The sequence below is a fragment of the Pinus tabuliformis genome, chromosome 9 (assembly GCF_031772625.1).
Source record: "Pinus tabuliformis cultivar Carrire ecotype Pingquan chromosome 9, CPIR1, whole genome shotgun sequence".
NCBI classification, from domain to species: Eukaryota; Viridiplantae; Streptophyta; class Pinopsida; order Pinales; family Pinaceae; genus Pinus; species Pinus tabuliformis.
This window is the reverse complement of record NC_142307.1, coordinates 821,398,050-821,421,965: the sequence shown is the minus strand read 5'-3', so window position 1 is coordinate 821,421,965 and position 23,916 is coordinate 821,398,050. Positions and strand designations below refer to the sequence as shown.

At 36.6% G+C, this 23,916-nt stretch overlaps 1 protein-coding gene across 2 annotated transcripts in view; it reads left to right on the top strand.

Annotated features, from left to right (window-relative positions):
* Positions 1 to 18,163, top strand: part of LOC149151315 (putative LRR receptor-like serine/threonine-protein kinase At1g63430) — a 170,314-nt gene extending 152,151 nt beyond the window's left edge. The window contains exons 6-13 of one of the 2 annotated variants that reach the window (XM_089439384.1): positions 8,406 to 8,522; positions 8,663 to 8,733; positions 13,573 to 13,827; positions 14,379 to 14,584; positions 15,365 to 15,497; positions 15,602 to 15,759; positions 17,003 to 17,218; positions 17,297 to 18,163. In XM_089439384.1, the coding sequence (XP_089295510.1) occupies positions 8,406 to 8,522; positions 8,663 to 8,733; positions 13,573 to 13,827; positions 14,379 to 14,584; positions 15,365 to 15,497; positions 15,602 to 15,759; positions 17,003 to 17,218; positions 17,297 to 17,545 (1,405 nt within the window). In that variant the 3' untranslated portion in view covers positions 17,546 to 18,163. The remainder of the gene's footprint in view (positions 1 to 8,405; positions 8,523 to 8,662; positions 8,734 to 13,572; positions 13,828 to 14,378; positions 14,585 to 15,364; positions 15,498 to 15,601; positions 15,760 to 17,002; positions 17,219 to 17,296) is intronic. The other variant, XM_089439383.1, reaches the window with a different exon arrangement.
* The last annotated feature ends 5,753 nt before the right edge of the window (positions 18,164 to 23,916 follow it).

Genomic DNA, 23,916 nt, shown 5'->3' with positions numbered 1-23,916 from the left:
TGGGAGGGTTGGTTGGTAGGATTGCGCACTCCTAGAGCCCAGCAGGCTGTCAGAGAGGATTGCGCAATTCCTGGAGGGAAGGCTGGTTGCCCTCCAAAAATGCGCAATTTTCAAGGGGAAGCTGCTCAGCCTGCAGCTGGACCAACTCCGGGTGAGCAGCCTGTGAGGGGAATGGATGAACTGTGATCGATAGGCTTCCTTTGTGCGAGGAAAACACTTAAAGCTTGAGTACTTGACGAGGCAAGACAAAGTGCTATGTAAGGTTGGTAGGGAGGCTCCAAAATAGGCTAAGGCAAAATTTTGGATGGTCGTTGTAGCCGCTACAACAGGGCTAGTGTTATATGAATGAAATATCCTAGAGATTATTTGTCTTGATAATCTTGCATTGTTTGCTTTGAAGTATAAATGCTTGAAGGTCACTTTTCTTTTCTTTCTCTCAACATTGGATGAAGCTGAATTTATGGGCCTCCTTGATCAAGAAACCAAGTTCTTACTCATCACCATCCTTAACTCCATATCCCCAAGTGAATTAGGCACTGGTCCCTTAAAAGGGGTGATCATTGTAACCCTCTTTTTACTATTTCCCCTTTTTCCCCCAAGTCTAGCCCCATTAGGTCACCTAGGGCATCAATTTCCCGGGAATTGACCCAAGGAAAAACTTTGATCTCCACAGGCTACTGCGTTGGTGGGTCCCCTCCTTCTCCCCCAAATTTGAAGCAATTCTAATGGTGGAATCTTCGGGAATCCCAAGCCCTAGCTCTAGGATCGAATTTTTCCTAGGCATCCCCAAGGCTAGACCTCAACAAAATCATTTCAACCTTTCGAAGTAAATATTCTTGTTTGGTCCTTTCCTTTCACCTTGTCTAGGATAGGAATATCATTGGTTGCTACATTCCATCCCCAAAATTGCACTGGGTCCTCTTGGCCCCGTGTGGTCCCACTTCCCAATAAAGATTATTTGTCAAGGACCATTTGGGAATCCAAGTTTCCCAAGGATTATAGGGATTGAGAACCTCACCTATTAGCCTATTCCTTCTCCCTCAATCCTCCAATCCTCACCTCTTACTCCTAGTGGACCAAGTCCCTTACTTAAGGAGCAAGTTCCATTCTTCACTCCATCCTTGGGAAAGGGTTTCCAAGGTGACTTCTCACCTATCCATTGACATATACTTTACAAGTGATCCCTACACTACTGGGACTCCTCCCATTGGTGAAAGTCCGTAAAGAGTAGGGAGACTTAGCTGTGGTGACAGTGGGCTAAGCCTCCACTGTTGCGCTTAACCTAGTAGTTTCCCTGTTAAGAACCCCTTTTAGGTCCCTTGCTGGTTTGAGTGGTAACATTTCTGACACTGTTGTCAGGGACACGAAACGTGTGTTTTGTTCTCATATGACATATTGACATATCATTATTGGCGACTCCATTGGAAGAACGAAGCCCTAGTTCTTCATTGAACTTTAAGGTCGATGCTTGTAGGGTGAAGCAAGCATTTTTCTAGGCATCTTTAATTTCACCCTGACGACTCCTACATATGTTTCATGTATACCTCAAATAGGTTGTCATTCTTTCGTAAATTTCCCACTTTGGACATTGCTAGCATCCCTAGACATCCTAATCATGTCGCGGGAAGGATGCTACGTGGGATGCCCGTGTTTGATGGTGATCCACTCTCCGCAATTGACCACGTAGAAAGATTTAATGCACATGCTTCAAGAGAGAAGGTTGTCCACCAAGATGTCCTTATGTTATTGTTCATGGGATCTCTTAGTGGTCATAACTCATGGCTGCATGATCATGAACCTAGGAGCATCTCATCTATTGAAAAGTTCATTGATGGCTTTTTTAGACATTTTCAAGTACACCCTGCATTATGCATCCAAGAGGAAGCCTTCATCGAGCATCATCAAGACATTAAGAATCTAGGTAATGAGCAAGAAGACAAGTCCTCCTTGGGTCCACATGATGAAAATAATGATTTTGAGGACATGTGCTGGGAAGGATGAATTTATGGAAAGTGAAATTGAGACCAACCTTACCTTTCTCAAGGATATTACTCCCGATGAATCCTCTTCTGAAAACCTTGAGAAATATGATCCCATTAGCCCCTTGAAAGATGACATTGAGGATTATTTCCACATTGAAAGGGAGAAATGGGAAATTGTTGGTCCTCAATTTGATGGTGCTCCCATTTACGACACCGACAAGGAGGATGAGGATGGGATTGGTCTTCCTTTCCCCTCGGGCACTATTTGTGATGGCATACCCATTGATACCCTTGGGGGGGAGAATCTTCATTTTCCTTTGCATAAAGAGGGGCAGTTGGAAGTGATAAATTTTCCTTTTAGGAGAAACCCTATCTTTGATACTAGGGAAACTGATAAGGCTCCCACTTCTCATGAGTATGATTCTATGTTCAAATCACTTGAGCCTTTAGATTATGATCTTGGGAAAGCAAAACTTGTTGAATACAATACTTCTTCCTCCCTTTTTCCTATTGTTCATCATCTTGAGTCTTCATTAAATGATTCCCTCACCTCTAGTCATATGATCTCAAGTAACTGTGAGCCCCTCCTCCCTCCTGAGTATAGTGTCAAGGAAGAGACCTTCATTGATTATACTTTTCCTCCTTGGACGTACCCTCAGGGTTTTAATCACTCCATGGTATCCCCTCTCTAGTGTGATCATCATGTGCAACCTACTTGTGTCTCTCCATCTCGTCGGCCTCCCTTTCCTACTAATCATAACTCAATGAAGGCCATAAGCCATGACATAAATAATAAGGACAATGGTGGAAGTGATGTGCCAGAGGTGGCCATCCATCAAAAGTTTATGAGCTTGGTTGTTGACATCTCTATATTTTGGTTGCAAGAGAAGATCTCATGGACTAGATTGCATCCTTTTCTTACCTCTTCTCACATAATCATCCATGTTTGGGCATCATATTTTCCCACCTCCTACCCGCAGCATCCTCCATGTGTTTGGGTTTGCATTTGCTTTGGGGTTTGCTGCATGAGTAATCATACAAGCAAGCATATTTATATTGACTTGATGACATGTTGGTTGCATTGGCTTTATGATTACACTTAATAGAAGCTTTGTCATATGCATGTTAGGGTAGAATGCATTGCATGATGATTTTTCCATTAGAACCAACCGCATATGATATTTCTCATGATAGATTAGATTGCATTTAGATTAAAAATTGCATATTCTACTTCTTGTTGGTTTTATGGGCTAACATTAAGCATGGGTGATCATAAGACACTATGAAAAACATGTTGCCCCGTGGCTTTGATCTTTGACTTGTGCAGATGACAGGTCTATGGTGGCCAAGAGATTGTTGGAGTTCTCGTGACCTCCCATTCGAGCAACCTTGTCCACTTCTTCGAGAGATCACGTCCCAGTTGGAGCCAGATGTTACCCACCACTTCGTGGGTGATATCCCAAAAGAAATTTTTCTCCATGATGAGCCTCAGCCAGTAGCCAACAGCCTTTTGATGCTTCCTACTAGCTCGTTGTGCCATTTCTCTGCCACCTAAGCCAGCCATGTGGTCCCTCACCCACCTGTATTGATCATATGTTTGAAGGTGGGCCTACTGAATCTAAACGTATGTCTTGTCATTTGGTAATTGAGCATTGAGTTTACTTATCATGGATACTTCTGGGTATGGATTGATCAGGGGATTTGGCGGAAAGAGTGGGCTTGGTTTGTGCTCTTGTCCCCTTGATCTCTTTTGGTTGTTACCCTTGGATCTTAGTCTCGTGGGATCTCCTTTATTGACCATTTGGTTCTAGGGTAATACTACTTGGGAAACCTTGACTTTGGGTGCATGGTCTCGCTCCTTTACATGCACATATTACTCCCTTTCCACTCACTATACGCCCATTCATATTTTCTCCCACTTGGGTCCACATTCCCATTCTAGTTCCACATAGGGCTATCCTCTCTATCCCCTTGCCCCCACCTTGGGTTTGGCCTAGAATGATTCCCTGAAGGTTGAAGGTATTAAAAGAAAAAGTGAAAAGCATAATTGGCCACATTTAACAGGAAATTGTACCACAAAATGCAAAAGATGGTCATGACAAAAATAATTAGCACATGGCCAAAAGCCATTACATGAGCTGTACCCAATCCATGGCCATCACCGTGGTTCCATAGGCCCTAGATGAGCCTCCTCTATCATTCAGGAACCCATGATTTTCCCAACCCCTGGAGGGCAATGAACCACCCTACCTGAAAGGGGTAAGTGCTGCTATATCTTACATATCATGCTCTTGTCCTTTGAGCCCTGAGCAATTAATTAAAGAAAATTCATAAAAGGAAAAGGTATATAAAGAAGGGTGGAAAAGTCAAGGTCGGGGCACCTCATGTACCACGATTTGTCCCTCCTGTATATTACATACCCAGTTGTGGGCTTCCCCTTATCTAGCTACCCCTATGCCCCACTATGTGGCCTAAGATTGCCCCTCTCATTCCCTATTTCATTCCACTTATTTGTCACTTGCTAGCCCCATTAGAGGGATGTACCTTGGACATACTATCCCCTTTAAGGGTTGAAACCACCTAATAAGGTACTTGGCTAACCCCCTTTGGAGCTTGGAGACACTAGCACATGCCAAAACCCACTACGGAAGGGCATGCCATTATGAAGTGCCCACTTTGTTATCCATGATTTGTAAGCTCTTTTACCCAATTATTTTAATGATTGGTTGTACTGGAAGCCTAGGGGACGCATTGGATCTTATGCAGGATTACAGGTGGTTTCCATTTGGGTTTGGTTTCCCTATATGGAATCCTAACCCCCAGAGGTCTACATTGGCACATGTGGATTATGCATAGAGAGCCATGAGCCTCCACAGTAGCAAACAACACTCCACGGATCTTCATGGATGCTCAGAGACTACTCGCGATCCACTTTTGGGATGATGGTGATATGCTTGGTACATTATGCGTAGCAGGTCCCCACAGGAACCCCACACTTTTGACAGGTGTCCCAGGACTTGTACGATGTCATGGCAACATTCATTCCACCACTTGGACCCTTGCAGAGGATCTACAAGCATCTCTAATTCATATGGAGGTCCATGGGGTCATTTAAGTGCCCTCGGACCCACTAGGAGCACCACAGGTCTACTACTTGGAGAAGAAGGGGCCACCCCCTTGTCCATCATATTCTAAGGAATTTATTTCTCAATGTGGCACTTCAGGATAATATTGAGCCTTTGGAGGGCCTTATGACATGTACATATTATTATTTGGCCCCTTGTGAGGCTTATTTTTACACTTTTGAGCTAGTTTGGTGGGCTTGTCACAAATAGGGGTTTTATTTGCACATTATTTTATCATTAGGGGCTAATGTAGGCCCATAGGCTAATTCGAACTCCTTAGGAGGCTATATATTGATGTTAGATACATTCATTTGTATCATCACTTGACTTGGGATCTCTCTAATCATAGAGAACTTCACATTTTTTCCTTGGAGGATATTTTTTTGGAGATGGGTGAATTTTGACGTATGGATTTGGGTTGTTTATCTTGTCTTGGAACTTTGTCTTGTAAACGAAACGCTGGTTGGATATAATCTATAACATTGTAAGTAAATTTTGATGTTATTATTCTTGTTGCTGCATACTACTAAAATTAGGGCTAGTTGTTGCATAATCAAAATGTGGAATTGAGCATGTTTTACCTAATTTAATGTATGGGCCAATGTTATATGAATGAAATATCCTAGAGATTATTTGTATCGATAAACTTGCATCGTTTTCTTTGAAGTATAAATGCTTGAAGGTCACTTTTCTTTTATTTCTCTCAACATTAGATGAAGCTCACTTTTTGGGCCTCCTTGATCAAGAAACCAAGTTCTTACTCATCACCATCCTTGACTCCACATCCCCAAGTGAAAGGCACTGGCCCCTTAAAAGGGGTGATCATTTCAACCCTCTTTTTACCATTTTCCCCTTTTTCCCCAAGTCTAGCCCCATTAGGTCACCTAGGGCATCAATTTCCCGGGAATTGACCCAAGGAAAAACTTCGATCTCCTACAGGCTACTGCGTTGGTGGGTCCCCTCCCTCTCCTCCAAATTTGAGGCAATTCTAGCAGTGGAATCTCTGGGAGTCCCAAGCCCTAGCTCTAGGATCGAATTTTGCCTAGGCTTCCCCAAGACTAGACCTCAACAGGATCATTTCAACCTTTCGAGGTAAATATTCTTGTTTGTCCTTTCCTTTCACCTTGTCTAGGATAGGAATATCATTGGTTGCTACATTCCATCCCCAAAATTGGACTGGGTATACTTGGCCCCGTGTGGTCCCACTTCCCAATAAAGATTATTTGTCAAGGACCATTTGGGAATCCAAGTTTCCCAAGGATGATAGGGATTGAGAACTTAGCCTATAAGCCTATTCCTTCTCCCTCAACCTTCCAATCCTCACCCCTTACCCTTGGTGGACCAAGTCCCTTGCTTAAAGAGCAAGCAAGTTTCATTCTTCACTCCATCCTTGGGAAAGGGTTTCCAGGGTCACTTCTCACCTATCAATTGACATATACTTTACAAGTGATCCCTACACTACCGAGACTCCTCCCATTGGTGAAAGTCCGTAAAGAGCAGGGAGACTTAGCTATGGTGACAGTGGGCTAAGCCTCCACTGTTGCCCTTAACCTAACAGTTGCCCTCTTAGGAACCCCATTTAGGTCCCTTGCTGGTTTGAGTGGTAACACCCCTCAAATCTTGTACAGGACAAAAGGACCCTGAAGTAAACCTCAAGGGGCCAGCCATGGTCCAACCAAAGCGACAAGATACAGACTTAATGATAAGATACAAGGCATAGGATACCTAATTCAAGGCCTTACATGGTTTTTACGTTGCTTTTGACTTGTGAACTTGAGCTTATAATGGTGGTGATTAATATTGCAACAATGTTCATATGTACTCTTGCTGACATGAGGGGTAACAAGCACTCTACATTAAGTGGGCCTTTGACCATGCCAAGTACACTTTTAGTGTCACATGGCACCTTTAAATGTAGGCATTTTCTCCTTGGGCCTTTGTTTGATCCCTAACTTTCCATAAGTGTGCCTTGGACTTTCCCAAGGTAGGTAGTGCTTCATCCAGGGCCCTTCAAGCTTACATCATCCGTGTGGTCCTAAGCCCTTGGGTACCATCCATGTGTAGGACACTCCATTGAAGATGCAATGAGGTAGTGATAAATGTCTCCAAGTTGCAACCTGCAACTGTCTCCAAGGTTTCTCTGCTGTGCTGGTGAGGCCATGAGAGGAGAGCCCATGAAAATTGAAATGAGCCATGCATTTTGAACCAGTAGCAGAAACTATGATCTGCAACAAAATAACAAAAGTAATTTCTGAGTAAGAATACCGTTGGTTTCAAACATGACCAATCTGTGATAGGTGAGTTTGAGAACTATTGTGCAAGTAGGATGTAGAATTTCTATTTCGTTGGGAAGTAGTTTCCAATGGGTCTATAATATTAGGTCAAATTCCAAAAACAGACTACAGATGTTAAGATTGTAGCTTTGAAAATGATATCCGTGGGAACTACCAAAGGTGGTGTAATATTGCAGTTTATAAAGGGAGGCTTTATGATTAGTCTGTTGATAACTGCAAAGGGAGGCTTTATGAATAGTCTGTTGAAATATCATTAACTAGAATCCAGGTAATGTTGGATTGGGCATTACAAAGGACTTTCATGAGTTAGTTGTAGACATAATAATCATATTGTACCAAAACTTTAACAGCAGATCACTGTTTATAATAGATATTAAACTAGTTACTATTATTACGACATAGTTTCTTCTCACAGATGATTCTTGTTAGGAAACTGCTTGCGAAGCAGAAAATAAAGGAGAAGAGCCAGCCTAGAAGAAGTTAAACGTATTTCCTTAATTTGTACTGTTCTTTGCTTGGAACAAGAAACAATAAATCAAATTCAATTTGTTCCTCGTTTGCATGAACAAAAACTTGTTTTGAGTTTTACTAATGTGTTCTAACTTTTGACATTACACATCCAAGGTTGAATCAGATAGGCTCACCGTGGCATAGACCTTTGGATCAATTTCAGTGAATCATTAATCAAGGAAGTATTCATGGAACATGGATGGCTTCTATATATAGTTTCCATTCAAGCAATGCAAATATATCTGTTATACTTGTGAATAAAAATATGATGGAATCATGCGTCATATTTTTTGAAACAGGAAATTGAGAGTTTTGAATGCCCCAAAACAACCATCTTGCACTATGAAATACATTGAAGTTGCAAATGATTCATGCAGCATTATATTTTATTGGCATATGTTTGCTATTATGCATTTCCAGGCATACTTATCTCTGAATGAAATGTGTGGAGTTCTAAAAAGCTAGTAACAGCATTTATGTATATCCCATGTTAGGTACAATGTGCAGGGAAGAAAATCTGGCCTGTGCGATTCAAAGCAGTTGAAGATCGCAAATTTCTCTCATAATTTTCTTGTTGGAATAATTCCCATATGCTTGAAATACTTACCAAGGTAATGATAAAAGTCTAACTTTCACTAATTGTCATGCAGAGCTATTTGTCATTTATATGAAAATAAATTTAATTGTCCCATGATTTCCATCCATTTCTTTACGAATTATCTCCTGATAACTCTAAACAATTTGAATACAGATCTAGTTTTGAATGGAACTGCTTGCAAGACAATGGAGCCAATCTGCATCAACGCCCACAGGAGCAGTGTGGTATGTGAGAAGCTTTACATTCACTTTTTCATTATATGATACATGGTAATGCAGATAACAACATTCTCTTGACATATATAGTTATCTATTGTTCTATTCTTCAGTGGATCCATTTTAAAATAGTATAAAGTAAAGAAAACAAATCTTTAAAGAGGAAACGGTACCTATACTTGAACATAATCTTTAACGATATAGGCTTGGGAGCATTCCCAGTCTAGGTAGCTACATCTAGCTTAGGTATAGCAGGCACTAGTAAAATTGTTAAATTTCTAGTCTGCTATATATGACAAACCATCTTCATGTCATTTTGTTACTCACCAACCAAAAAGTGGGTAATTTATAGGAGAAAATTTTTAACTTCTTTGGACAGCCAACTCGCTAGTAGCCCTATTTGATTAGTACATGACATGGAATTTCTTCTTGAAGGAAGGTGGGTCATCCATTGCAAGTACTTTAACCATTTTGTTATCATGTTCTTTCACTTGATCTTTTTGGGCATTACTAATATGGATCAAGGGGTGAACTGGATGATTCACTAATCTTCATTGTATTCTTTTTCCTTCATTTCACCTGGGAGTTTAGTCTTTGACTGAGTCGAGTGGGACCTCCGAGACCTCAAGGATGAGGAGTCCAGTGGGACTCAAGGATGAGTAGTCCAGTGGTCATTGGTCATTGGTATTGGTATTGGCACCTTTTCATCCTCATCCTTGAGTCTAGGCTGGGAAAATTTGCCCTAGGGGTTGATGCAGCTAAAAGAAAGTTAAAAGCATTCGGAAGCCACAATGAAATAAAAAGATAAAATGCAAAATATAGCTAGGACATTTGATTAGTGCGTCGGTAAAATTCTAGCATGAGCTCTACTCCCCTCATTAGCCATTACCTAGTTCCTCAAGCACATGATGCTCCATCCATAAAAGGAACTCTTGTATTGTCCCAACCTTGATGAGCAACAATCCAATTCATCATTAAGGGGTATTAAAATGCTAAATCTCAAAAAGCAAGCTTGGGCTCTTGAGCTATGCACCCAAAATAAAAGCAAATCATTAAGAAGTAAAAGGTACACCAGAGGGGTGGAAAAAGCAGGCCGAGGAAAGGGGTAACTCATTCCTCCATGATTTCTCCCTCCTTATATCTATACACTAAGGATGTTGGACCACCATTAGCTAGTCACATGGTTGTAACACCCTACCCTGGGTTCATTTCCACTTTGTTGCTACCATTTCACACACAAGTGGATTGATGGCCTAACTTGGGAGCTGACACTTCCCCTTGGGGGTTGGAAACACCTAATAGGGTTATCCATCTAACCATCCCTAACATAAGGAGGTAACTTGTTTACAAGACTCGATCTAGTTATATATTTGAAGGTAAGCTTTGTGTGAAGTATTATTATGCCCCTAGCATTAGGTATGGTCCACTATAATGCATTTATGGTTATTGTACCTAATGATTGCTGATTTTCACTTGATCTTAAGAGGATTTTATCAAGTGGCTTCATCACAACAACAAAGGCCTTTGAGATGATTGTCCTCCTTTCTCAAAAACATTGCAGAGGTTGTTTTACCCATTCTAGAGAGAGAATATGACCTTGTTGATTTGGCATTGCCTCTCCAGAGAAAAATGTTGAGCTATTGGATGACCTTGCATGATGGTTGACACTCCGAGGTACCCCCAGATTCTGAAACACTGAGCCCATGAAGCTTGGTGTTGGAGATATTAATGATGTGCCTAGTGGAGCCAAGATGCCCCCAGGCTGGCCTTGACACTGTTAGATGGGCATTACTTGTTTCGAAGCTAGAATGATGACGGTCGTCTTTGTGATGATAGTTGACGGCTTGCACACGACTTACTTTTGAGCCCCAATTCTTGAGTGAGAGAGTATCGTGTCACTCCTCTTGCCTTTGGAGGGTGACATTGGGCACCATGGATGTGACGTCTTGGTATGGAGGCACTTTGGAGTCATGCCCATGATCTAGGAGCTACATCTTGGAGTATGGAGCACTCATTATGCCACGACACTTATTTGTGGCATTTAGAGCTCATTTGGAGGATGATGTCATGCTTGAGGAATTCTTTTCTCCCACACGTTTGGGAGTTTATGGAATTTTTGTCATGTTTTTGAGCTATGAGGTTGGCTTGTAACCTCTATATTGTGGAACACTTATTAAACTTGTAATTAGGGCTTCTTTAGTTGTATTAATGTAGAAATGAGTGGGATGAATCTTGTATAAATAGAGACTCCCCTCATTTCATTTTGTCATCATCATACATTACATTATTTTCCTCTCTAAAGGAATGTAACATGGGGAAATGGGTGGAAATTTAATATAAGTTTCAAAGAAAATTCTTTACTATGGTGGAGGTTGTTTAATGTTGACAAGATGATGGAACTTTTATGAAGCCTTTGAACAAATACTTTGAGATAGATGGTCTCATGCTAATAAGAATGATAAAAGGAAGACCAAAGGTTTATTTTCGTGTGTAAAATCTATATTATAAGTTCATGGATGTATTCATAAAGAGAAGGTCATTGTTTCTATTAACCCTAGTTGCTAGTGTAATTTTATCAATGTTCACTTGGATAATAGCATGCAAGTTCCAATAGAACATATCCAATGCACACAAGTTGATGGTGAGTTTGTTCAAATTTTTAAAGATTTGAAGCTCACCATCGATAAATATGTCTTACACATTGATTTTCATGCCATAGATATGAATGATGTGGATGATATCTTTGGATGGAATCAAGTGGTACAATCAGTATTGATGTGCAAAACTCACACAAAACTATAAGTATTTTGTATAAGAAAAAGGAAATCATATTTTAGCATATGCTTCTTAATAAACAAGAGGGCCCAAGAGGCCATATGAAGAAGAAGACATAGAAGAACATGAAGAAAAGCCCCAAGAAGAAAAAGCGAAGGAGCTAAATGACTCAAAGAAACACCACGTTGAAGAGTCCAAGCAAAAAACCCAAAAACTAAGATTGATGTATATCGCCACCCACACCACCTGGAAAAACAATAGTCATCAACACCAGCGCATGTGCATCAACAAACTTATTATCGACCAACATGACACCAAAAAGACCACCAATTGAGAAGTACGTGGAGGAATAACAATAGTGCATGGAGATATCCAAGTAGCATAGCAAGGACCAGTCAAAATCCAAATCAAGGTAGCAAGGAAGCAATTTGACCCATGTTCACATTTCACTAAAATGGATGGATGCTAGTGCTCAGTTCTAGTTGGCTACATTGCTTCATTGATCATATTGTATGGATTTTTCCCAAGTTTCGAAAATGAAACATGTGAAGGCAGGTGGAATGTAGTATACCAAGGGTAATATGGGGTAACCATGGAGGTACCCAAAGGAAACAATAATAGATAGATGGTTATGTATTGCTATTTATGGAGAGCATTTGTAGTAATCAAGTCCCATCTAGTTGTGTGAAGGCAGTGAATATAAAAAGGTTTATTAGATAGTTTTGTGTGCTACAAAGTTTCTCTAAAATGTTTGTAGTAGGTATAGATAAAACTATATAAAGTACAACCATTTCAATAAGGTATTGTGAAGAGTGTTGTAATTGTAGCAAGCATTGTTTAATGAGTGTTTTCCTTTCTTGAAGAATAATTCATGGTGTTATCTTACTTCAAATGTTTTTTCTAAAATTCTTTTGTGTTCATTATTTTGTGTGACTAATTTGATTTATCAGCGAGTTAAGAGTCTCTTATATTCTAATGTTAAATTCAATAAGTTACACTACAAAATATATATATATATATATATATATATATATATATATATATATATGGTATTGCGAAGAGTGTTGTAATTGTAGCAAGCATTGTTTAATGAGTGTTTTCCTTTCTTGAAGAATAATTCATGGTGTTATCCTACTTCAAATGTTTTTTCTAAAATTCTTTTGTGTTCATTATTTTGTGTGACTAATTTGATTTATCAGCGAGTTAAGAGTCTCTTATATTCTAATGTTAAATTCAATAAGTTACACTACAATAAATAAATATATATATATATATATATATATATATATATATATATATACATAACCTTGGGTTCAGATTTGACTTGTTAACTTCTTTATGACAAAGGAAACTTTGACCAACAAAAAAAACAAACAAACAAACTCATTCCTGCTGAAATATAGTAAAATCTCTTAGAATGCTGTGAGGGGCCAACTATTTTTGGGCACCAAATTAGACCCATCAAATATAAGGATCGACCACACACTAGCAAAAGTCCAATGCATGGTTTGAGGCAAGGAAACAAAATACGCTAGAACTTTCGGGTCTCTGATAGGCACTCCCTCATTAACAGAAAAATATGGCCTGTTGCTCTAAACATGCATGGTTTGAGGCAAAGAAACAAAATAAGCTAGAATTTTCGAGTCTCTGATAGGCACTCTCGCTCATTAACAGAATAATATGGCCCCGTTATCATAGCCCTCATTACTCTAAACATTGTTATCATAGCCCCGTTTAAGTCCAAATGTATTGTAATGCAACCACATATATCTGGGTTATTTACGCTGCAAGTCATGGGTTGTGGATATAATTAATTTTGAAAGTTGAAACATGTGGCCTATTTTGCGTAAATTTGCACTTCATTATATTGGTAAATGAAATACTGGGCTTTATAGAGGTAGAGAAAATAACCTGAAATACTGGGTTTCTAGAGGGTACAACAAATAACCTTTCTTACATTGGTTATGGACCTCAAACAATTTTATTGACATAAAATTAGAAAAGTATTTATTACCGACGTCTAGTTTTAATTTTACTATACAAAATAATAACATTCTCGTAATTTCTCTTCAGAATTTAATGTTGTTGGATGGAACCAAGCACGAAACGATACCAGGAATGGAAATCAAGAACATGAAGCATCTGAACGAAGGCAAATTTCGAAGCCTCTTTGGCTACTGCCTCTTGAAATTATCATGGGAAGTGTTGTGGCTTTGTTTTTTGTGATTGCTGGCGTTATGACCATCTTCAAACACAGAACCAATGCTGCCATAATAATTCCTTGGAAGAAATTATTGAGTGGTCATGAACAAAAGGCATTGATCACAGGTAATCCCTACTTTCTCCATGTTCCTAGGGTTCTCTTGTGTATCAGATAAGAGTGACATGCTGTGAATGTCACAAATGGCATGCGACATTCTCCTTTAGAGTAAATGGCAGGGAACTTTAAAAAATACTTGTCACAATATGTTGTTTTTCTTGGGAAAAGGGGCGTTTTGAATTTATAGGCAATGTATTCAAAGAAATAAAGATATTTTCGTTTTCCTGTTGTGTAAATTGTATTACTACAATTGTATTACTTTGATGATGAAACATATTAGATGACTAGAAAAATTACTTAAATATCTACAATGCTACGTTACTGTTTATAATAAAAAACCAAAATATAAAAATATATATAACTTCAATTAGTGTACAAGATCTGCATAGGTTGATAAGATATACAAACCTTAAAGGATAGAACCATAAGGATGTACGGAGTCTGGATATAACTTGAATTCATGGACCATTCTTCCCTGGTTCGCAAATTCATGTAACGTGGAAGTGACAAGGTCGCTACAAACTGTAATAGTGAAACTGATTCTCTCCATTACTAGCAGATGTTGGAGATATCAACGGCGTTCCAGTGATCAGTCGAGAAGAGCTTGAAGCAGCATGTGAAGATTTCAGCAACGTTATTGGCTCATCTCCTGATAGTATGGTCTATAAAGGTATAACATCTCAGGGAACAGAAATTGCCGTAACAAGCATGCGCTTTGCCAGAGAAGATTGGACCACCCAATTAGAACTTTATGTTCAAAGAAAGGTAATAATTTGACAATCATCAAACTGTTTTTCATGTAATCTTTTCTGTTCCGGTATTTGCTTGCAGGTATAGTTTTTTAATGTGTTCTCACATGACCCCATACCGAGAATATCTTGAGGAATAGTTTACTAGGAACTTCACATCTTTCTTCATGTAATCTTTTCTGTTCCGGTATTTGCTTGCAGGTATAGTTTTTTAATGTGTTCTCACATGACCGCATACCGAGAATATCTTGAGGAATAGTTTACTAGGAACTTCACATCTTTCTTCATGTAATCTTTTCTGTTCCGGTATTTGCTTGCAGGTATAGTTTATTAATGTGTTCTTACATGACCCCATACCGAGAATATCTTGAGGAATAGTTTACTAGGAACTTCACGTCTTTCTCCATTTCTCGACATGCCTTCCGGATGCTCTATTGCATTAGATTGACCAGCTAGGGTCTTGTGGTTATTACAGGGAATATATCCTAAACTATTGCCTTCTATGACTTGGCCCTTAGGTATTGACCTCAGATTGTTACGTTGCTTTTGGATAGCAACCTAAGATTTCAATAGTACTTCCGAAGTTTACATTTTCTGGACCATGCTCCAGGAATATTGGTGCGGGTGAATTGGGGTTTTGACGGTTCCAAATTGCAGGCAATTAGATTGAGTTTTAAAATAGAAGGTTGGCCCATTAATAAATACTGGTTTAAAGTCAAAATTTATCTTGTTCTGGTGCTTTTGAATTTAAATTTTGCATTAAAAATAACGGTTGACTTTAGGATACGTCATTCAGGTGGCAGACCTCGCAAAGTTGAACCACAGAAACATTGTCAAATTGTTGGGATATTGCGCAGAAAATGAGCCATTCACAAGAATGCTTGTGTTTGAATATGCTTCAAATGGGACACTATACGAGCATCTTCATTGTGAGTCGCTTACAGTTTCATCTTATGCTATTGGTTTAGTGCATCTCATATTCATAGGCTTTGATTAAGATTTTGAGAGGTCGACTATTGTTATTGTTTTTCAGATGGTGAGCCGGGGCAGTTAAGCTGGTCTGCTCGAATGAAAATTATAGTAGGAGTGGCACACGGTTTGCAGTACATGCACCATGAACTCGTACCTCCTGTAGCTATTTTGGATTTGGACTCCAATGCAGTGTACCTGACAGAAGACTTCTCGCCAAAGGTGGGTGGTGATGGTTTAGGATGAAACTATTTGGTTACGTGAATTCCATTCTTAACCTCCTCAAACTCAAGAAAAGAAAATAAGATTCAATATAACGTTTTGTGCTATGTTATTCGAACCTCGACCACGAGGCTTCGGAAATGCGTTTTCACATTGCATAAACACGAGTTGTACGAAATGCGTTTTCATGTTTCAGAAGCAAGAAATTTATCTGAAACACGGTCGAAATGTTCAGTGACGTTCCAGATTTTTGAAACGTTATATTGGCATGAGTTCCCATTGTCGTTTCGGCTATTTTGGTCAGCGGATCGATTGTTTCCACGGTTTTGATTGTGCCAAGATAATTAAAATTTAAAAATCAACTTATTAAAAGAGCCTAAACAGATTAAAATTCCATAAGTGATATTTTGAAAGTTAAATGTCTTGAGATTATATATACGGATCAACAATTTTTTTTTAATAAAAGTTAACCATGTTTTAAAATTGCTAAGAATGTTTTAAAATTGTCTTTCTTTTGTTCGGTTGAGAGTTTATCGGAAGGAAATACGTTAATGGTTTAAAAATTTAGAGGCATCTGGCAGGAGTGAAAGCTTACTTTCCAGAGAGTAATACCAGTGAGTGTGGTTTTCCTTGAATAACAGTGATAAGTCAACTTACAGTCATGAATAGCAATCAATAATAATTGGCTCCATCACTAGATAATTTTTCTATGAATAATAAACTTTTTAATTATTTATCTCATATATATGAATTTGAATACGAATAAAAATTATTTTTTTTAAATAATATATACTTAAAGATATCAAAACCGTTTGTATATCCTCTAATTTCTTCCTCGAAAACTTCAAAAAAGCTGGTTAAATTTGATCCAAAAATTTCTACGCAAAATGCTCACTTTTTAAACCTTTATATATATAAAATACATTTATATATCCCACATGTATGGTAACTTGATTTTCTAAAATTTTCCATATCCGCTCGAAAGATTCTTATCATATCCATTTTGTGCAACTTAAAAATTTGTGGTTAGGTTTTTGTCTATTGCTTCTCCATTTTGATTGTTTCGATATCAGTTTTATGCTCATGAATGTGACGGTGTCGATGTCAATTTTATTCTCATGAACGCAATTACAAGGTGTCTTAGAATGCACAATCATTGAATAATTAATAATACCATATATAACGAATAGTATTTTGAACGGTTGTAAATACACTAAGTCCCTTTTGTTTTTCCTTTTTTCAGTTGGCAGACTTTGAGATATGGAAAACCATGTTTTCAAAGAACGAAAAGAGGTCAATCTTCAGGGGCACTGCATCAGTGGCTCGTGATTCTGTAGAATCTTCGGAAAGAGATGCAACAGATATTGAATTGAACTTGTTTAGGTTTGGAGTCCTGCTACTGGAGATTATCACTGGGAGATTTCCATATTCCAAGGACCAGGGATCCTTGCTTGACTGGGTATAGGCATCTACTTTCTTTGCATCGAAATTTTATAAAACCTTAGATGGAAACTAAAGCTGAACTTTGATTATGCAGGCACAAAAGTATCTGGAGGTCCCTGAGGTCATTTCCTATTTGGTTGATCCTTCACTCAGGCATTTTCGTTACAGTGACCTCCAAACAGTTTGTGATGTGGTGAGGCTGTGCATTAAAGATGACCATACAAAGAGACCTTCCATGAATCAGATCGTTAGTGTGCTTGAAGCTGGTATCAACCCATCATATAAGACGACAGATCTAAAGGAGTCTCCGCTGGTGTGGGCAGAGGTCACACTTCTATCGTAATTGTATATGAAGGAAGCTGACACACTTATTTTCGTACTCTAAGTTTTGGTCAAAGCCAAGTTACATGTTTAATTTGACATCAGTTTAGTGTACGTCTGCATTTTCCTTCTGCGACCACAAGCGGCTAATGCATGGTTAGGTCATAATTTGCAGGCATGATGATAACCCAAGTGCCCATCTCATATATAATTGTATATACCTGGAAGTTGGAGCTTCCATATCTCACCCTCTTTCTAATATCATAATTCTTTCATTGATTAATTCAATGCAGTCGCCTCTTGTAACGAAGTGAAGATAGTTCAAAATAAGTATGCTTCAGGTTTTGCAGACCGGACATATCGTCATCAATTCTTGTCTTCTTCTATATGAAACGAAAATGTTTGCGATGGACGGTTTACCATAGGGTCTATGGACGTTATGTCAATAATACACATTGAGGCATTTTCAAAATCGATTTTGATATGTAACCGATTACAGTGTCTATTATGCTCCCTGATTTGCAGGATGCAATGAAATGGGCTGAATTTTAATTCCTTTTTTCACTACTATATTTCAGTTGAAAATACTCCACATAGTTTTGAATGGATCATAAATCATATTGAGCGAAACTGGTATTGACCTAGATTGACTTAAATAAAGCTCGTAAAAAAGATTTAAACTGTTATTATTTTACCTTCTATTTGTTATATTTATTTTTAATTAGTATAGATTTGTTTCAACTATAAATTAAAATTTTCAAAACTTTTACCCCTTCAAAATATGTGTGCTTTTTAAAATTAAAATAAATATAGGCTAAATCTGTGTAATATTATTTATATTATATAAATTTAAAATTAAAATAAATATATACTAAACTTCTATAATATTATTTATATTAAGTATAAACTTCACATACTTATATATATGTATATAACATTTTTTTTTAATATATTAAAAAATAATTATTCTTATTTTTAATTTTATTAAAACTTTCATAATACATATCAGGTTTTCTTTTAATATATTTTATAATTTTTAAATTTAGTTATTTTAATATGATATGCAATGCATAGAATATACTATATAGAGAGAGCTACCCAAAAAATATGATAAGTATTAAGTTTTAATATATTAATTAATTAAATTTAAACTTCAAGTTTTTGGAAATATCATGATTACAAATACAAATTATCATTCTTTCAATTTTTATAGTAAAATGGATCTATAACTTAGATTTAAAAAAAAAATGATTGTCCATATATATATTAAAATGTTTGATTTTAAAAGCATTTTAAAACCACTTATTTGATTTAATATATTCTTACTTCAGCTGTCTTGCCTTTCTTCTTCTATTATTTGTAGATATTAGTTCAATAATTAGCTTGGTAGGTGCTCTCTGTGGGTAAAACTAAAATGAGTGTTTGTCATCCTTATTAACATTATCCACATAACATAAATTCAAATTCAAGATATCAAACAATTCGAATTTAAACTACAAAACTAATAATAGAGAAATATATTGATTTCTTATCTTTTGATATTCTCTTTGGCATATCTTCAATTAATATGATATTTTGTTTTGTAATTTCAATTCAAAGTGTTTGATGCCTTGAATTTGAATTTATGTTATAGGTGCATAATGTTAATATATGAGTAATATGAATATTTGAATTGAGTAGACATTTATTTTAATTTTTATTTGAATTGAGTAGACATTCATTTTTATTTTCTTCAAATGCTTTGCTATGTTTCTCCCATACATTAATTTTTTAGTTTTAAATTTCTCACCTAATATTGCACTACAACATCTCCCTCATATTGTAAAGCACCTCTCAACCTAATAAGTTGATTATTGTGGACTTTGTATCCTAAAAATTTAAGATTTACCATGTTTAAGTCTCACTTTCTAATATATTTATTTTTTAAAGTTGATTATTGTTACCTTAACCTTATATTCTACATGATTAAGAATTTACCATGGATGCTATTTTTGTTATAACATAAATACCATTTATTTCAAAATATGTTACCTAAAAAATATTAATGAGAAATTATAATGTTTTCTTACACTAACTTATTTCCTATTAATTAATTGAATCAAAAGTTGGAGATTCATGAAGAGAACTACTTTTGAAATTTGGAAACTCTTAATTTCAACACTAAAATGAAAGATATATTATTCAATTCTAGGCCATCTACTTATCTGTAAATCCTATATTACAATGTTATATCAACTCTAGCGTGGGGTTGTTGTAAATCACCTTCAAAGAAATTTGCAAGGGTGAAGTGGATGCAACAAGTAAACTTTATTGTGTTTTCATTTGGCAGTGTTTCAATGTGGTTTTGTTTGCCAAGAAAAGACTTTTCTCAATGGAAAAATCAAATTGGTCATCCCAATCATTGGGATGACATTAGATCAATTAAAATTTTGACACAATTATTATTACTACATCCACAAATTTGTAATTTTAATCTTACTTCTATTACTTTAGTTGAAATATTATTGAATCGACAAAAGTCAAGGTAGATTTTACAACTTATTATGGATGATATATATAAAATTCATGAATAATGCTTATAAAGGAAAATGGAAATATGGAATGTAAACATTATATATATTTCAAGAAAAATCTTGTGGGATTACCCTTCTCTCTGGAATATTTAGATGGAAAATAATGGTACAGCATCTAGTCTCTAAACAGGACTGCAATCTCTACTTGAAAATAGAGCCAGTGAGCCCAATCGTTTAGCTCATGTCATTTGAATACAGTGTTTCAAGCCAGAATTTGTCATGAGATCTTCTATTATGAGTCTTATTAGGTTACCAATGGTTGATGTGATGGGTCCTTAAGTTGCTTTTCTTATATGCAATATTAGGCAGTGTCGTAGGATTACAAAGTTTGCCTCTCCCCAACCTGTTGTTATAGTCACTAATTAGGTTACACACCTTTCTCAATGCTTAGTTTTTTTGTTTTCCCAAAATGAAATTTGAACTTCTAAGTGCCCTTGAATTGTAATACTTAATGTGCCTACCATAGAAATGTTTAAAGCAATTTTCCTAAAAAAATCCAAAAGCCTACATATATTACAAATCTAGTTTTTTGGGAAGAGAAATAAAAGCAAGTGAAAGTCTCATTGGATAGACATTATCATATTGCTTATAGTTATATGTTGAAATTGTTAGTGCTAATGTTGATGATCTATCTAACATACAAGGAAGATTCTATCAGGATTTTCTCTTTTTTCAAAGGTTATGGACATTTGCGCTACTAATGAATTTAATATTTGGCTATCCATGAAATTATTGTGAAGAGAGGCACTCTACATACCAATATAGGGGGGGATGTGTAGGGGTAAATGCTTGTAAACATGAACATTTATATGTGGACTCAATTAAAAAATAATAAGTTAAAAGTAATATAGAGCCAAATATGGGGGAGATGTTCTAGTGTGTGTAAATAAGTGTAAACACTTAAATCTTGGTTCAATTAATAATAAAAAGTTAAAATAATAAAATATAAATTTTTATAATGTAATTTTGTTTATGGCAGCTTAGTCCCTCCAAGTCAAGTTAGAAATTAATAGAGGTGGATAGACAAATCATCATATAGTATTGCTTTGGCAAGAACTAATAAATTGAGATGTGAAGTGGATAAGTAAATTGCTTGCACTCTTACATAAGTGCTGAGAAAAACATAAATAATGGTGGGAAATAACTCCAGGTAAGTATATTTATTTACTTCTTATTCCTATCCATTTTTTCCAAAGACCCACTTAAATTATGGTGGGAAGTGGATGGTTTTCTTGCAAAGCTTAAGAGTACAAAATCACTACAAAAATATCTAAAAAACATAGATGAATATTGCAACGATATCCATAAATTATGGCATAAATATGTAAGATAGTTGTCCACATGGCAATGTATTATGCAAAGGTTGTAATAAGACCTTAATTTATGGTCCAATCAAATGTTTGAAAATTAGTTTTTTAATAAATTGGAAAATAAATATTTATTTTCAAAAGTTAAACATTATAATTTGTATTGCTCAATGCTAAACTAATAGTTATCAATAGGCAAATCAATTGTTAGATTTCGGCAAGGACTAATAATGATTCCATAACCATATTAAAATTTAATTAATAAGAACTTAAGAACTTAGTACTTACAATATAACGAGATTCTTAATCATGGATATTATTAACATATAAATATGTTTTGTTACAATTACATGTGCCAATCCCATGGCTTATCAATATTACGCGCAAAAACCATTACTCATTTTACAATAAAAAATTAAGATGTAAAATATATTAGTACATATATCATTGATTACACGAAGTGACAATTAGTGACAATTCTCGATCATATGGATGGAGAGAGAGAGAGAGAGAGAGAGAGAAGGAAGGAAGGAGATAGTGACAAATCTAGAGGGCAGAGAAAAAGTGAGAGTGAAAGAAACAATTATGGGGAGGAGAGAGAGAGAGGGAGAGGAATGAATAGAGAGAGGAGGGTAGTGAGAGAAGGATAGAGGGAGGGAGAGAGAGGAAATTGGAGGGGGAGAGAGAGGGAGGGAAGAATAAAGACATAGAGAGAGGGGGAGAGAGAGGGAGGGAAGAACAAAGACATAGAGAGAGGGCATGACAAGGGAGAGATGGAGGGAGAGAGAAGAGGATGGAAGATAGAGAGTGAGAGGGAGACATAAAGATGAGGGGGAGAGAGGGGGAGAGAGGGAGGGAGATCATTATAGAGTTGAAGGGTAGATAGAGAGAGAGAGATGAGGGGGAGAGACATATGAAGTTGGGAGAGAAAGGAAAAGAGGAAGGAAGAGAGAGAGGACTTAAGAGAGATAATTAGAGAGGGAGGAGGGGAGAGAAAGAGGAAAGAACAAAGACATAGAGATATAGATGTGGAGAGAGAGAGGGAGTGGTAAGGGAGAGATGGAGATAGAGTGAGCAAGAGAGGAGAGGAGGGAAGAGAAAGAGAGAGAGAGAGGAAGACATAGAGATGTTTGAGGGGGCAGAGAAGGGGAGAGAGAGAAGGAGATAGTATGTAACGACCAAAAGTTGTATATGCAACGAAAATATTTAAATACTTTATAGACAAATACATCCATAGTAGGATAGTAAGTGTAAATTGTATATTATATAAAGAATTGATGTAGGACGAGTACAAATGAGAATGAGGGTCCTGTATATATAGCTAGGTAATTACCCTTTCACAAACAGGCATGTCTCTAAGACATGCCTTTTCATTATTAACTAACTAATCATTAGTTAATTTAATTTTATTTATTATTATATTTATATTATTATGATTATTCTTTATTATCAATTTTTATTTATTTTTACATAATTTATGTTCATAAGATTGCCCTCTCCTTCAAAAAGCTTTGTCCTCAAAGCTTACTGATAAAGAATCATATCTCTTCTGTTGTTCAGAATATCTTGTTCTGAGCTTTTATCTTTGTTGATACAAGATGATATGATGTTCTGAGTGATAGACAGAAATTTCGTATTGAAAACAGATCAGACCATCCTAGATTAATCTTCTGGGGAATCTTTTGATCCTTGGAGATGTGTGGTGAATAGTTATCATATGACCAGATTGAGCTCACTTCAATATTCTTCGAAACATAAGTTTGTTTATGTTCTGCGTGATATAGATTTGTAGATTGATTAATGTGTCTACTCTTGTGATTCGGATGTAGATAAGGAATTTTTCTTGTTTAAACTTCCTTAAACATTTTTATGGTACTTTCCTGATTTCCATTAGGCATTGTTGTTGTTGACTTAACTATTGAATCCTTATTTGGTGTCTCCTCTATTTGAACGACAACCTCTGAGTACGTTTTTACTTCAATAGGGTTTGGATTTGCCTGAACTACGAGATTAGTGGTATTGATGTTTGTTTCTTCAGTTTGGACTGTTACATCTGGAGATTTTGATGCTTCCTTTGTGACAAGTTATTTGAACCTATTTGTCAACGATTTCTTTTCGTCCTTAAGTTTTTTAATCTATTTGAGCATATTTTGATTATGATTTTTGAGACATAAGCATTCCTCATTCTCTTAGTCAACTTTATTTTGGCCTTCATGCTTCTCGTCTTTTAAACACTTGATTTGTTCTACTAATGTTTGGTTAAGGTTCTTTAAACATAAATTTTCTTCTTCTTGTTCTACTAAACACTCCTTGAGTTCCTTCTTTAATGTTTGAGCTTTCTTGACTTGTTCGAGTAATTTTTATTGGTGAACTCTGAGGCGCAAAATTTCTTTGTCTTTGCTGCAAATGACTTCTTCAATTTTATCTTGAAACATCAAGTCTGAGATATCCTTAAGGTCTTCTAATGAAGATTTTATTGATTTTGATTTACTTGTTATGTCTCGAAACATGAC